Source organism: Pteropus alecto, unplaced genomic scaffold (genome assembly GCF_000325575.1).
Source record: "Pteropus alecto unplaced genomic scaffold, ASM32557v1 scaffold68, whole genome shotgun sequence".
Classification (NCBI taxonomy): Eukaryota; Metazoa; Chordata; class Mammalia; order Chiroptera; family Pteropodidae; genus Pteropus; species Pteropus alecto.
Genome location: NW_006441386.1, coordinates 6166581 through 6181853, shown reverse-complemented (window position 1 = coordinate 6181853; position 15273 = coordinate 6166581). Strand labels below are relative to the sequence as shown.

The 15273-nt window shown below is 55.0% G+C and overlaps 1 protein-coding gene across 3 annotated transcripts; it reads left to right on the top strand.

Moving 5' to 3' along the window:
- The first annotated feature begins 813 nt into the window (after positions 1 to 813).
- On the top strand, positions 814 to 14919 carry LAT2 (linker for activation of T cells family member 2). Of its 3 annotated transcripts, XM_006918542.2 has the most exons (13): positions 814 to 1003; positions 4877 to 5002; positions 5487 to 5526; positions 8105 to 8148; positions 8331 to 8391; positions 8643 to 8680; positions 8942 to 8977; positions 9059 to 9089; positions 9652 to 9707; positions 10787 to 10849; positions 11162 to 11233; positions 11714 to 11834; positions 14022 to 14919. In XM_006918542.2, the coding sequence occupies exons 2-12, from the start codon at positions 4906 to 4908 to the stop codon at positions 11815 to 11817; spliced, it is 642 nt and encodes a 213-aa protein (XP_006918604.1). In that variant the 5' UTR covers positions 814 to 1003; positions 4877 to 4905; the 3' UTR covers positions 11818 to 11834; positions 14022 to 14919. The 3 variants fall into 3 exon arrangements, with proteins under 3 accessions (XP_006918604.1, XP_024907329.1, XP_024907328.1); XM_025051561.1 differs by lacking the exons at positions 9059 to 9089; positions 9652 to 9707; XM_025051560.1 differs by lacking the exons at positions 814 to 1003; positions 4877 to 5002; positions 5487 to 5526; positions 9652 to 9707 and having other exon boundaries at positions 7965 to 8148.
- Positions 14920 to 15273: the final 354 nt, after the last annotated feature.

Sequence of the window (15273 nt, the reverse complement as noted above, 5' to 3'; positions counted from 1 at the left end):
ACTGCCTCCCAGGATGGAGGAGGAGCTATGATTGTCTTTCCTTCTCCAGTCCTTCTGCCCGCCTCCCTCTCATGCCTGTAGCTGTCCATTCCTCTGTTGGCTCTTTGCTGTGAGCTGTTTGTTCCGTCTGCCCGGTCCACATATGTCCCATGTTCTCTGTGTGTGAGTGTGTGTATATGTGTGTGTGTACTATATGTCTCATTCTTGGGACTCTTGTTCTGTGAGGGTCTTTTTCTGTTTCTGGCTCTCTCACTCTGAATGTGTCTCTGATAGGCTATGTCAGTGTGTGTGTCTCTATCTAACCGTGTCTCCTTCTCCTTCTGAGTCTGAGTCTCTTGGTTGAGACTCACTGCCAGTCTCTCTCTGTCCTTCTCTGTATCTCTGTATATTGTGTGTGTGTATCTCGTTCTCTCCCTGCCTCAATCTCTCTCTCTCTCTCTCTCTCTCTGTATGTGTGGGTGTCTCGGTGTGTTCATGTTTTCAGTGTGGATGTGTATTTCTGTGTTTATGTATGTTCTTTAGTGTGTGTTTCTTCATATCTTCTTACTTTCTCGCTGCCTCGTGTGTCCATGTGAGCACCCCCACTTCATTCTGTCTCCCTGTCCCTGTGTCTCTTCCTCTCCCTGTGACTTGCGTTTACGTATGTGTGTTTAGCGTGTGTGTGTATCCATGTCTTTCTGTTCTCTCTGTGCCTGTGTTTGTCTCATTCTCTCTCTTTATGCCTATCTCAATTTGTGTGTGTGTTAGAGTAAGAGTGAGAGAGAGAGAGAGCGCGCGCGAGAGCGAGCGAGCGAGCAAGTGAGTGCGGGGGGGAGTCTTTCTGTCTCTATTCACAGCAGAGCCTGTCCGGCAGGGCAGCGGATGTGTGAGGGATGATTCAGTGGCTGACAGGAAGCCTGCCGCCTTGCCTGCTGCCCGTCAGTGTCTGTGGCGTTAGCATCAGCTCAGGCGGGTGTGTGGGCTCAGGATGAAGTGGTTGTGGTGAAGAGCCCCCAACTCTCAGGTAAGCCTTTCCCAGGAGTTTCTGGAGCCTGGCCCTGAGGCAGGAGTCTTGAGGCTGCTCCACCCCTGACACCCTGAGGGGGTTGGAGTGGCCCTGCTGGCCTAGCAGGGGTGCTTTTTGGCCCACTGAAAGGGAGGGGGGAATATGTTAGGACACCTGGAACCCCATCTTTTGGCCCTACTACCCTGGTGCCCCTGGTTAGGGAGCTGTTACCCCGGGCCCTGTGGCACTCAGAGAGGCAATCTGTTTCTGGGGCTCCGGTCCCCTTCCTGTTCTCACTTCCCCTAGCCCAGCCTGCACAGCTTTGGGAAGCCCCAGAGTGGTCCCCTCATTTCCAGAGACTGGTGAAGGACCAGGACAGTGGATCCCTAGGTCCAGACCCATAAGCTTTGGTTTCTTTATAAAATGGGACTGTAACATCTCTGCCACGGGGCTATGGGAGGTTGGGAGAGACTCTACAGGCAAACGTACCCACGTCCTGCCCCAGGCCAGATGGAAGTAACTGTCCTGGCCGCCACCTCTCACTCCCCAGCCTGGCCTGCCAGCTCTCTGCTGGAGCTCTGAGAGGCTGTAATCCCTGGGGAGCTCCTTGTACCCAGCTCTGTCAAGAGGTGGCCCTGGCCTTCACCATCCCCTATCTCTGCCCTGGGACAAGGGCTTCCTAAGCCCTGTACCAGTCACCTGAACATTGAGAGGCTCCGTTCAGACCTCTCAGCCAGCCTCATCTGAAGGCCAAGGTTATTTGGGGAAACAAAATAGACTCAGAGCAGAGCCCAGTGGATAGTCTTCCCAGGGCTCAGACTGGGACCGCTCGCTCCACCCTCACTGCCCAGCCTGCCCTGCGGCCCTAGGGGGCCTCAGTTTCTCCATCTACGGCATGACAAGAACTAGGAGAGTGAGCAGTATCATCTCCAAGGGCCTTTCTGGGCAGAAGGCTTGGACACTGAGGCCCACCCTGCCCAGAATCAAGGGCTTTCCCACAGCCGGCTTGTTGCAAACCTTGTTCACATGAAAACTGCCCACTTCCCCTTGTGCTATTTTGGCCTGCAGAGCCACCGGCTGTGGCAGCCTCCCCCACCCCCAACCCTACCCAGCCCTGCCTGGCTTCTTGGGGCCTCCTGGGGCTGCTGGGGCTGCCTCTCCTGGGGCTAGCCTCCTCTCCCTCCACCTTCACCCTGTCCCACCTGCTCTAGAGCATAAGTAGAAAGCTATGAGAGAGGGCAGATTTATTCAGTTGGGAAGGTGGAGTAGCTACAGGAGATTTTCTCAGATTAGTTTTTTAAAAAATATTTCATGATTTTTAAAAAAGTAATATAAGAAAAGTTAAAAGAATGTGGCCTTTGGAGGCAGCTTGCCCTGGGTTTGGATCCTGGCTCTGTGACTGGCCAGGTGTGTGACTTTGGACAGAGTTCTCATCTCTCTGGACCTCCCTTGGAAGAGAGGAGCTGGTGTCTCCCACGTGATGCTACACGTGTCTGTGACAACTAACTGAGGTGTGTGGGTAAGGGTCACATTCTCTTCTGATCCTAGCCCCTCCCAGGGTCCCAGCATGATACCCAAATGGGGCAGTAGAGGGAGGCTCAGGACCCATGTGTCTGAGGATGAGGTAAAGTTGCTCCACATGGTTTGCTGCAGGCCACCCAACCAGCTCCGGCCCTGACAGGCTGGGGCTGCCCCTGCCCCTTTCATGGAGACCATGATGATGGCCAGTCATGGTGGTCACAGCCAGCTGTGCTCCACCCCGCACCAACACCTTATATGTGTCATCTCAATGCCAAGCCTCATGTGACAAACCCACGGGAAGAGTGTCATTATTTCCCCCTTTTAACTAAAGGGCAAAAGACCCATGACGCTGAGATTCCATTTGTGTTCGTGGTCAGCATTTTTGTTCTCATGCTTCCCTCCCCATCCTCCCCTATGGCCAGGTAGGTGGAGATGGGCCAAGGCTGGGGGCACCCCACAGTGTACCTCTCACCTCAGGAAGCAAGGGGGCTCTCCGGTGGTCGGGCTCTTCCGGGATGGAGGGCCACCCTTCCCCAGAGGTCAGCAGGCCAGATCCTGGGCCTCAAAAATGCCAGGCTGCGAGTATGAACTTGCTTCTGGGGTCTTAAGCAGCCTGTGGAAGTGGCTGGGAGTGGACCACTCTGTCCAAGACTCTTGCAGGGAGAATGTGTACGACCCATCCCACATGTCTGGGGGCAGGAAGAGTTGCTGTCCTAACCAAAAGACAAAGGGGCAGGAGCCTGAGGGAGCTGCTCCAACCAGCCAACTGGAAATAAGCCCCTCAGCAGGTTTGTTTCAGGAAGCCCTGGCCAGGAGCCAGGCTGGATGTGACTGATCCTCGTTTCACAGATGAGAAAACTGAGGCTAGGAACTGCTGAGGCACAGGCAGGATTTGACCCCAGGAGTCCTCTCTATAAGGCAAGTGCTCCCAACTGCACACAGCCTGAGATGGACTTGAGCCATGACAGAGTGCTCGGGAAGGGGAGCGTGCTGGGGCAGCCACACGAGCCAGAGCAAGGTGTGCAGGCTGGGGAAGCAGTGCCCAGGCTCCGAGAGGACGGGGAGCTGAGGCTGGCCAGTCACAAGGTTTGGGAATTCTAGTGTTCCCACTGACTCACGTGGCATTTTGGAGAAGGAGAAGTGACTTCTTTGTGATGGGTCCCTGACCCAGGCTCTGCTCTGCACAGAGGTTCCTTGTTATATTTGCTACAGGGAATCAGGACGCTCAGAGATATGGAGGAAGCTCACAGGTTTCAGGAAGCAAGAAATGGGCAGTATAAAGTTCAGCTTCTCCCCAGACCTCGTCTTCCCCAGTTGTGAAGTGGGGAGAGGCCTTCCTCCCAGGTGCCCGATACAGAAGCACAGGTGTGAACAGAGGGAATGCTCAGTGGAGGGGGCTCCACCTGCCCACCTGGGGCATGGCCCCATTGCAGGTCCCCTGCTGCCCTCAGCTGTGTCCTGGCTATTTTGAGGCTGTACTTGCATTCATCAGGCCCCGGTGCATGGCTGTGATTGCCATGGTCTGACAATCACAGTGTGGCGCCAAGGCTGGGACCAGCCACTGACTAAGACAGCCCAGGATTCAGGGCCTCCTCACCCTGCAGCCTCTCCCTTCCAGCCTTTGCCCTCCCAGCACATCCCACCAGCCACCATGAGCATCATGCCAGGTCCGTCTGAGTGCGCTTCTCCCGTGCTGTCAGGCTCACCCTCCAAAAAGTCTTCCTTGATCTCCCCACTCCCAGCTCCCAAGACAGGAGGAATCTGGGCATGCAGATCTTTAAGGAATGGAAACCCCACTCCCAGCTTACCCAGGAGGCCATGGATGGAGTGGAGAAGTGCCCATGGCTGGGGGCTGCTGAGGGCTCCTGTGCAGAAGGGTTCACGGACTCTGAGCTTGGGAAGCAAAGCAGGATTTACAGGAGGCAAGGGATGCAGTGAACAAAGCTAGAGTTAGGGTCTGAAGGCTGGAACTTGAATCCCGTCCTTCCACTTAGTAACTGCAAGATGTTTGGCTTCAGTTTCTTCATCTGTGAAAAGTGAGCCTCTCCCTCAAAAGACAATTGTGTGAATTCAGCGAGGGTGTGTGTAGGAATGTGCACATACACACGGTGTTGTCTGGTGAGTCCCCAGAACCTTCTAGCACTTATCAAATGTTGATGCTGGCCCTCGGGGCAGGGGTGGGGATCTGCAGTCAGATAAAAAAATAGGTCTGGTCCCGGTTTGGTTTTTCTGCAGGTCCTCCCCCTAGACTTAGCTGGGGGCTATCAGGGGACAGTAGGGGTCAGAACCTGAGAGTGGGGGCTGGGTGGTTTCCTGGAGGGATGGCCCCACAGCCCCCGCCCCTGGCTCATGGGGTGCCCCACTTTGTAGCATTGCAGGAAGAGTGGCCAGGAGCAGACATGAGTGTGGAGACCGAGCTGCTGTGGCCAGGGGCAGCTCTGCTGCTGTTGCTGCTGGGGGCAGTGGCCGGCTTGTGTGTGCACTGCTCCCGCCCAGGTAAAGGCGAGATTGTGGGGCGGAGTGGGTGGGGTCATGGGCACGATAGAGGAGAAGGCGGTGTACCTAGAGACACTCATAGGCCCAGACCTGGCTGTGGTTGGAAGGGCCGCCAGATAAACCTCAAAGAGTGGGGGTGACATCCCCCAAGGGCTGGCCCTAAACTGTCCCTGAAGACAATGGAGCTAGCTCACTGTGGGACTTTGGTTTTGCTAGGTCAAGGGCGAATATCTGGGGTGTTTGCTTTGAACAAGGGAGGGAGGCTGGGCTGCCTGGGACATCCACCTTCCCTTCGTCTGCTCTCCTAAATAAATGATGAGAAACACCCTGTTGACTTCAGGTGGCTCAGAGTGATTGATTGCTCAGCCCCCATGTCTTCTCTGAGGCCTCACAGGGTACAGGGGAGACAGGATGGGAGGGTGCCTTGGATCTCAGTTCCCACCCTGGCTCCGGGACACTTGCTAATCCCGACCCATTCTTGCAGGTGTGAAGCGGTCAGAGAAAATCTATGAGCAGAGGAACCTGTGAGTGCCACAGTGTCCCCAGTCCAGTGACTTTGTGTGCCTTGGGCGTGGACATCCACGTGGGTGTCCCCTCAGGCATCCTTGCACGCCTTCCCTCACACTTTTTCTCACACTTTTCTCACTTCTTCTCACACTTCTTCTCACACTTCTCGCACTTCTTCTCACACTTTTTCCATGCCGGGCTCGGGGCTAGGTGGAGGTGGGGGGATTCTGAGCTGTCAGAGGAGGGAGAGGGGGTGCCCAGGGGCTGTCCAGGCCCTGCCTCAGCCTGGTCCAGGAAGGCTTCAGGAGGAGGGAATGCCACTCTCCAGCTGGCCCAGGAGTACCTCCAGAGAGTCTCCCTGTGACCCCACTGCAGCCTGCTGTGCTGGTGGTGGGGGCCGTGTTGACAGAGGGATCCTGCCCCCCGCGGTGTGATGGGATGGGGGGCAGAGACTGGGCACAGAGCACAACGTGAGCTGCGTCTGAGCTTCCCCTGGAAAATGCTACTAAAGGAGCTCAGGGGAAGAGGTGGGCATGTCTCCTGGGGAATTAGAGGAGGCCTAACGGAGGAAGTGGAAACAATTTTCAGAGAGAAAGAGACGAGAGAGGACATTCCAGAGAGAGAGAATGGTGGGCAGTCGCTGACATAGGACCTGAGTGGACTCTGTCTTCCAGGGTTGAGGTGGCAGGTACAGTGCGTCTTGAGAGAGATGAGCTGGATAAGGGCCTTGATTGTGGGATGAGGCCTTGGCCTTTGTCCTAAGGGCCAAGGGGGCCACACAAGTGCTGGAAGCAGGGGCTTATGTGCAGCAAGGACGTGGGGTAAAGATAAAATGGGGTCAGTGACCCAGGCAAAGTGGCGAGCCCTGGGTGGATGGAACTCCAGGCACTTCGAAGGCAAGTGGGCCCCTCTGTGAGCCCTGGAAGGGTCAGCCACGCTACATGCAGCAGACCAGGGGGTGGCCCAAGAACAAGCCCAGGCCGGGGGACAGCCGCCATTGCTGTTCTTACATTGAGTAGGAAAGTGACTGATGGAGAACCTGGGAGACCTCTGAGGTCTACGTGTGCACACATCCACAGGCCTGCACGCCCACTCACACCCACACGCTCGCTGCACACTTGCTCATGCATGCACTTTTTGCACATGCAGCACTTGTGTACACGCCCGGGTGGCCACTCACATACAAATATGCGCACACACACCCTTTCTCATTTCCTTTTGCAACTGAAAAAACCACAGTGAGATTTGAAAATAGAATTTTGTCATCCAGGCCCACTCCTGCGGCCAGGGCTGGATTTTCCCAGGCTTTTTTGGCCACTTGGTCCTCTAGGTCTCTAGCCCACAACCTCCATCGGGGTGGGCTGGGATCCCCTGCTGTCCCCCATGCCCCTGCCCCAAAGCTGGCCTCAGTATTTCTCCTCTCTCCTCCTTCCTCAGTCCCTGACCACTGCAGGCTCCCGATTGATCTTAGAACTGTGCAGGCTAAACCTCTTCATGTAAGGGGTAGGAAAATGGGGCTGGGGTAGGAGGAGGAGAGAGAGGAGCCTTAGGTTCTTCCCACCTCACTCGGGTTCAGTCCTGCCAGCCTACATGAAAAGACTGTGTGTGCCACGGCCAGCTTCTGCGTCGCTTCCTCCTGGGAGCCATGCCTGACTCTATCCTGTGGATTTAAAGCCTCTTGCCTAAATCAGGTCACCCTGAGCCCCAGTGCCCCAGGAGCTCCTGGAAGGCTGGGCCAGGACCCATATTAGCCCAGAGGAGGAGACCAAAATGCTTTAACAGTTAGCTAACCTGCTCCACCATCTTTAGTGGTGGCTTCCATTCTCAAGGGCTTTTCCTGGTCCTAAATGGCAGCTCAGGCTCCAGCCCTGATTTCTGCATTTCAGGCTTTAGTAAGAATAAAGGAGAAGGGCAAAATGCTGTACCCCAGTTGTCAGTGACTCCTTTAAGGAGCTTTCCTGGAAAGCTTACTTTTCCTTGACCAGAGTTTAGTCATGTGGCCACACTTAGGTACAAGGGAGTGTTTCAGAGGAACAAGGGGACACTAGGCAATGGCTAGATACCTAGATGGGTCTCCTAAGCCTTGTCCCACCAGTTATCTGGGAATAAATAGTATGTTTGAGGGGTATGCTCTCCTAGGAATGTTAAACACTCCTGAGGTGGTAGGTGGGGGCAGCCTGTTTGTCATTCCTGGTTGAAATCACCACTGGGTCTCTGAGCAGCCACCCTAACCATCATGCCCCAGAATCTCAGGGCTGCCCCCTACCTCTACCCATGGATTCTCCTGACCATCTCTTGGGGGTCCTGGGGAAGCCCTGTCGGGGGATAGGTCCCTCTGGCAGCTGGCTTTAACCCAGGGCCATGTGATAAGGGCAGGCACCCAGTGGGTGGTTGGGTGGGTAGTCCAGAGAATGAGGGTATCAGGGGGCAGGGCTCTAGATCTGAGGCCCGGAGGGATGGCAGCTCCTCCTCACTCTCACTCTGGTGTGTTCCCACTCTCTGTTCCTTGTCCCTATCTGTCCATCTCTCCTATCTCTCCGTCCCTGAGCTGTGCAAGGCCAGGCCCTAGGTCAGCACAGTGCTATGTATTTACAGGCAAGAGAATGAGCAGAACTTTGTGGTGGCCCGGACCTATTCCTGTGAGTCGCCCAACAGTAGGGCCCAGGGGCCGGGCTTGGGGTTGGGGGTTCATATCAAAATCCCTTCTGTCCTCATTGCCCTGAGGCTGTGGCCACGCATGATCTGGTGGGGTGAGGGGGCGAGGGGGCTACACTGATGGGCTAGGCTGGGGGCCTAACCGATACCTTTTTGTTCTTTGCAGTGGCTGGGCAGGCCTGGTCAGGTCCCCTGGTGGACACAGTCTATGATACGGCATCAGCAAGGTAGGATGAGCCCCCTGTCTTGGCCCTAGAAGGGTCACAGCCCCACAGGAGGAAATGAGAAGGAGGTCCCTGGCATTCCCACTTGGCTGAGCCCAGGCCAAGACCTCATCTCTCCTCGGATCTCAGAGCTCCAGTCCTGGATTCCGAAGGCCTCACCAGAGGGCTGTGGGGCTGTGGCCTTCAAACTCCCAGAAACCTTGGAGCCTCTCCCCCCGGCCCCTCCTCAGCCCCTACCTTCCCCTCCCCTGCAGGAAGGACAAGCTCCTGTGTTTCTCCCCCAGTCTTCAGGGTGAGTGACCCTCAGACACAGTATTGGGCAGGGGTGAGGTGGGACTGAGACAGGTGAATACCTTATGGGACAAATACTGTGCAGGGGGGTCCCAGGGGAAGGGGGCAGGGGAACCAGGCCTGACAGAGAAGCCTTTGCAGAGGACGCACACGGAGGATCACGAGCCAGGCTGGGAGGCCTGATGGGATTAGCTTAGTGGGAGAGGGGACAGAGAGCAAGTACAAAGGTGTGAAGGTAGGAAATACCTGGTCTTTCTTCCAGATTCTGCATCCCCCAGGTACCAGAACTTCAGCAAAGGTAGGTGGGCTCTGGGGACATGGGGGCTGTGGTGGGGACCCAACACCTGGTGCTCAGGACTAAATCTGCCTCCTCCTATAGGAAGCAGACATGGATCAGAGGCAGCCTACATGTGAGTGGCCTTCTCCCTACCCTGGAACCTCTTCCCCATCTCCTCTGCCCTGACTTTCTTATTTATGAAGGCGTCCTAGCCTTGAACCTGACAGCCCAGGACCAGGCAAGCCCTCAGTAGCATTGTTCCTCTTCAAGTGTCCGTGGCTTTATGGGTACAGGAACAGGGACATGGCCCTGCTCTGGGGAGGGGCTGTCTGGCGGTACTCATCCAGCATTACCCAGTCAGAGATAAGTGACAGCGGCACCTGGAACCCCAGAGAGGAAGGGCCCTTGGATGCCTCATCTCACAGAGGGGTAAACTGAGACCTAATACAGGCGGGAACTTGTCTAGGGTCACATGGCAGGGTGGCTGGAGCCAGACAGTCATGCTCTCAGCCCCAGGGTGGCTCAGAGATCCAGGGAATTAGGATGGAAAAATAGGAGGAGACTCTGGCTGAGCCTCCCATGGGCCCCTGGGGGAGTGATGGCTGGAGCAGCCCTGGCCTCACTGTTCTCCATGAAGCCCTCACCCCGACCTCGGGCCTATCCAGAAACTGGTGCTCTGTCTGTTTTCTTGCCAGAGACCCCATCGCCATGGAATATTACAACTGGGGGCAGTTCCAGAAGCCCAGGGAAGGTGAGGCAGAGGAGGAGGAGGGGTGTAGGGAGGAGCAGCAAAGAAGCTCAGCTCAGAAGTCACACTCATGGGGCCAGAGGAGGTTGGGCCTCAGTTTAGACGGATGGCAGAGTTTGGTGGTGATGGCGGGGGGACAAGGGAGCTGACACCATGGCAGAAGCCCAAGTGCAGAGGAGGGAAGAGATGCATGGAGTTGTGGGGGTAGGCCACAGGGATGAGGAAACGAGGGGGAGCTGGGGGCAGGGGCAAGGGGAAGCTGGGCCCCTTGTCATGCAGGCCCCACTCAGGGCTAGACACAAATGGGACCTCAGAAAAAGACTCTGGATGGGATGGCTTTGTGGATGGACACTGAGCCCTGAAAGCTCTGAGGATGCTGGAACCCTAGGCCCTTAATATTTTTGCTTTACAGAAGGAGAAACTGAGGACCAAGGGTGGGCAGTGCCTGCTGAGAGGTGCATAGGCCTGGGCTCCTGCCTGGCCCATGCTGGGGTGGGGGCTCCTCTTCTTTCCTCCCTGCCTCTTCCAATTTAGGATGGGGCCCTCATTTCTCAGAGCGCCTGTGACACAGATGGATGCTGGGTGGGGCAGTGGTTGGCATTGCAATGCCAGGGTACCAGGTTCAGATATGTCATACCCAGCCTAGGCCCTTGGGCAAGGCTCCAAGCCCACCCAGCCTTGCCTGAAGGGTCCTGCCTCCAGATAAGCTTAGGTTTGCTTCCTGTCTCTCCTGGCCCCCCAGTGGCTCTCCCTGCCCCTCATTGCCTGATAGAGATGGGCCTCCCTCCCTCCAATTATTCATCCTGGGCCTGAATGCCACACCATCCTCTAATCTCTCTTCCCTAGTTCATTCGGGGAGTGACCTTGGAGGACAGAGAGAGAGCCCAGGGTGGCAGCTGATGGATCCAGGCCAGAACCCATTAAGAGCCTTGTCCAACAGCATTTTCCAGGCCCTGGGGGACCCTGGGGTTTGGCAGAACAAGTCATCTGTCAAAAGAGGGTGGGATGGAAGGAGGGAGGAAAAGCCAGGCTTGATGGACAGGACCCAGTGCACCCCAAGCCCTCTCCCCTCTCTCCAACAGATGATGAGGATTCTAATTCCTATGAGAATGTGCTCATCTGCAAGCAGAAACAACCCGAATCAGGTAAGATTGTCGACCTAGAGCTTGGCAGGGGCTAATGAGATCTGAAGTACCCGCAGCTCAAATGTATCGCCTGCCTTGAAGCCTGAAAGTTTACTGATATCTCCTTTGGGTCAAGTGCTACCTTGTGGCCCAGGAGGAGGACCCATCATTCTGGACCTCAGTGGGAATGTGCTAGAGTGATCCCTTCCTCCCCCGAGGGGCTGCCCAGCACGGGGGGGGCAGGATGCCTCTCAGAAAGGGCCCATGGCACCTCACTGGCCTGAGGACTAGTCGTGTCCCCCTGCACCCCCTCTCCTGTTGCTCTCCTTGCAGGCGATGAGGGATCTGAAGACTATCAGAACTCAGCTTCCATCGAGCAGTGGCGAGAGTCCAGGAGGGTCATGGGTATGTGGCTGGAGAGCAGGGGCTCTTGGGGTCAACTTCAGCAGGTTCAAAGGGGCCTGGCCTGGGAGGATGGGGGACAGGAAGTTATGGGGTCTGGCCTGGGAGGGCCAGGCCGGGGTGGGCTCCCCTGCAGCCAGGCCAGCTGATTCCACGGTGAAGCCTCCAGTGCATTAATGGCTGCATTGGCCTTGAACCATGGCAAGATGCCCCTCAGCAGCCATGGCCTCTTGAGGTTGGGTCTTCCTGGGCAGGCTGCCCATCCGGCTGCATGAATGGAGTCACACTCCTTCTGCTCCCCAGGTAGGACAAATCTCTGTCAAATCCCAAAACCAGGACAGACACACCATCCAGTGCAGTTTTTCCTTCAGGCTGTTTTGTGGCCTCTGGGGGTTTGAGCCCCAGGGTGGGCATTCTGGCTGCGGGAACAGGGCTGGGTGTGTCCATTGTGAACCATCTGACTGTCTGCCTGCTGGTCCACAGAGCGAGTCCCAAGAGAAGCACCTTCCTCTCCTGCAGGAAGTCCAGATGAGGATGATGGGGAGCCTGATTACGTGAACAAGGACATAGAGGCCACGGAAGCCTAGGGCAGACCTGGGAGAAGGTATAGCTGCCTCAGTGCAGGGTGGTGGCCTCACTGGTCTGAGGGACCCTATTCCAAGGGAGAAGATGAGAGCTCGAGCTGGAAGAGCCATGGGGGAGGGGGAACCAAGAGGCAGCACCTATGGGTGCTGAAATGGGGGTGGCTCTACAGGGTGCTGGGCCTCCCAAGCAGTCCCTGCCCACCCTGCCACTAACTCCCACAGGCTTGGTGAGGTGACAGATTCATGGCAGGCACAAGGGTCTCAGGCTGTGGGTGTGTCAGGCAGGGAAGGCTGATGAGTTGAGGAGTGAAGGGGTGGGCTCTGGGTGGGTCTCTGCAAACTGGGGCGAGTGACTTAACCTCCTAGGACCTATTTCCTCACTTGCAAAAGGAGCTAATGGGACCTACATCTTAGATATGACACTGAACATAAAGCATGAACCCAGCAGGACGTGGCCAGTGTTGGATTCAGACAAGGGGCAAGATTGGGAGAAGATGGTTCTAATGACAACAGTGGCCGAACCACATCAAACAGTCACTGCACTGGCCAGCATCGTGCCAAGTGCTCATACACACCATGTCTTGCTGCCCCACAGGCACAGAGCTCTAAGTCACGTGCCTGAAGTCACACTTATAGTGAGTGGAGAAGGGGACATTGGAGCCCAGGCTCTGCCACTGCCTGGCGGCAGGATCAACTCCAGGGCCCTTGAAGGCTGTCCAAAGTCCCAATCTGGGGGACACAGGCAGTCCTCTCAGCAGGTGGCAGGCATGGTTGGGTCAGGAACCATCCACAGAAGTTTGAGCCCAAGGTAGAGAACCCCACTGTCCATTCATTCACCCAGTATTTACCAGCCAGGGGCGAATCCCACCTTCAAGGCTGGGGACACACTAATAAACAATACACAGAATGCCTGACATTCTGGTGAGAGAGATACAACAGATACCCGTGAGATGAGAGATAGAACAGAGGGTAAAAACAGCACGTTAGGTTGTGATAAGTCTTGTGGAGACAGAGAGAGGCAGGATGTCACATTGGGCAGGGGGCAGGAGATGGCAGAGTAAATTAAGAGAGGCCAGGGAGGCTTTTCGGAGCCCCCTTCTCACCCTTCTAGGGGAAGGACCCCCAGAGGGACCAGCAAAGGCGTGTGCCTCTCACCTCTGACCATGGTGAGAGGTGGGGGATAGAGAGTGGTAGAGCTGGAGGAAGGTAGTGGCCATGCAGGGCCAGCACCTGGGTTTTTTCTGAGATTTTGCAGCGGGTGAGGGTGGACATGGGAAGGTTTGCAACAAAGAATGACTTGATGTTTCTAAAGGATCATTGGCTACTGAGTAGAGAAATGAATACAGTCAGTTCTCTGTATGTGTTTCTGCATCAGTGGATTCAACAAACCACAAATTGGAAAATCTCAGAAAGTTCCAAAAAGCGAAACTTAAATCTGCCACATACCAAGCACAACACTGAATCCACGCAAATGAAGTGATGTGTAGGCATAACTTCCTGTAGCCCATATGCATGTACTACACCATTTTACATAAGGGACTTCAGCATTTGTGGTTTGGGTATTTGTGGGGAGGGGGTCCTGGAACCAATCCCCTGAATATACCAAGGGATGACTGACTACAGGGGGGACAGCAGTGGGAGCAGGGAAACCAATAAGTCGAGTGTACAGGAAAAAGGTGCCACCTTGGCCCAGGGAGGCGGCGGAATAGGTGTTTTGGTCAGTAGGATTCACTGATGCACTGGGCGTGGGTGTGAGGTGGGAGTTGAAGAGGAATGCTGGTTTATGCCTGAGCAGAAAGAATGTCTCTGTCAGCCACTGAGATCTATCTGGGAGGCAGAATAAGTAGACAAGGTGTATATTTCTGGGCCTATTAAATTGGAGAGGCCCACGCAGGGGGAAATATGAAATGGGCAGTTAGGGAGCTGCGCCTGGAGCCAGAGAGGTCAGGCTGCAGATAGACACTGAAGGCAGGTCAAAATAACACAGGCCTTGGTTAGGAACAAAGAGCAGTCAGGATTTCAAAGGAAAATCAGAAGCTCCTGGAAGAAACACAACTAAAGCTGCTTGATGGGCAGGCTCTCTTCTCAGCCAGCTGTGGGAGGGCAGCTGAATGCTGACCGTGACCGTGTGTCCCTCCCCTTAGGGAAACGGCAACTCCTGTGCTGAGAGAACTAAGTGCTAGCCAAAGCATACCTTTTCCTTTTAGCCAACACTTTTTGTCTTCACTGATGGAGCCAAGAAACCCTGAGCTCACAGGGCAATTTATCACCTCACGACAATCACTTCTCCAAACTTCTGGACCCCGCCACGGCTACTCCTGGGAGATACATCATGTCCCGAGGACATCCATGAGGGACCTCGCCTGGGAAAGGGCAGTTACACATGGAATCACCTTCCTCAGGCAGAGCAGGAGCCTGGTGCCAAGGGCGGTGAAGCTTCTACTGTGGTTGAATGCCTAGGACATCGATAACATCGTGCAACCCTGGTGTTCGTCCTTTTTTTGCTGCAGATTTGAATCCCAAATTGCTTACTAATGTTGGTTGATATTTTTTGTGGCTGATAACCATGTAGTTAATTTATATAGGTGGAGCCATATTTAATATTCTACACTCCAGGGCAGAGATCTTGTCTATCTTGTCTCCTACAAGGATTACATGTACTCAATTTCAGCAGTTGGGGAGCCCTGGTGCTCTTCTTTGGGCCTCAGTTCACTGAGGAAGAGCTGAGGCTACAGCCATCTTCATGCCCCTTCAGTGGGGATGTCCACTGTGGACAAAGTGCATCAGTCCTGTAGAGGGCAGGCAGGGTGGAACAGTGTGCCCTTCAGTTGCCCCGAGCTCTTCCTCTGCTCTAGGGCTGGCCTTGCCTCAGCTGATTGAGCAGCATGACTGTCTCATGGGAAGGGTAAGGGCCCAGGGGGACCTTGAGTCAGAAAAGTCAGTTAGAGGTAAAAATATATGCCTCCTCCAACCAAAACGTCTCAATAAACCTTTTTAGTTTAAGAGCAGCAATTCTCCAGTGTCTGCTTTCTCTGCTTCATGTAAAACCTTCTAAGGGAATGAATCAGGCTCTCAATTCACAGAAAGGGACCCTGAGGCCTGGAGGGAGTGCTGGGGATAGGACCTTGGTCCCCAAGTCCATCCAGCTCTCTTGCCAGAATGCCACATCTATTCTTCCTATAAGAAGTTAATGCTACAAGTTAGGAAATTAGAAGAAAAACAACCAGAACACAACTCTCGGCCACTTGTCACTTCACACCCCATGGTCCTGGCCTCACGAACTCAGAGGACAGCTTGGGTCTGAGCAGGGGTGTGCCAGGGCTGCAAGGAAGCTCCAGGCGGAGCCCCAGGTCCTCGCTTGGGGTTCAATTCATTTCAATCAAACTGGGCACAATCATTTCTCTACCTTACAGGGACGCTGAGGCTACAAAAGAAAAATAAGTTGAAAAAGTATGTATA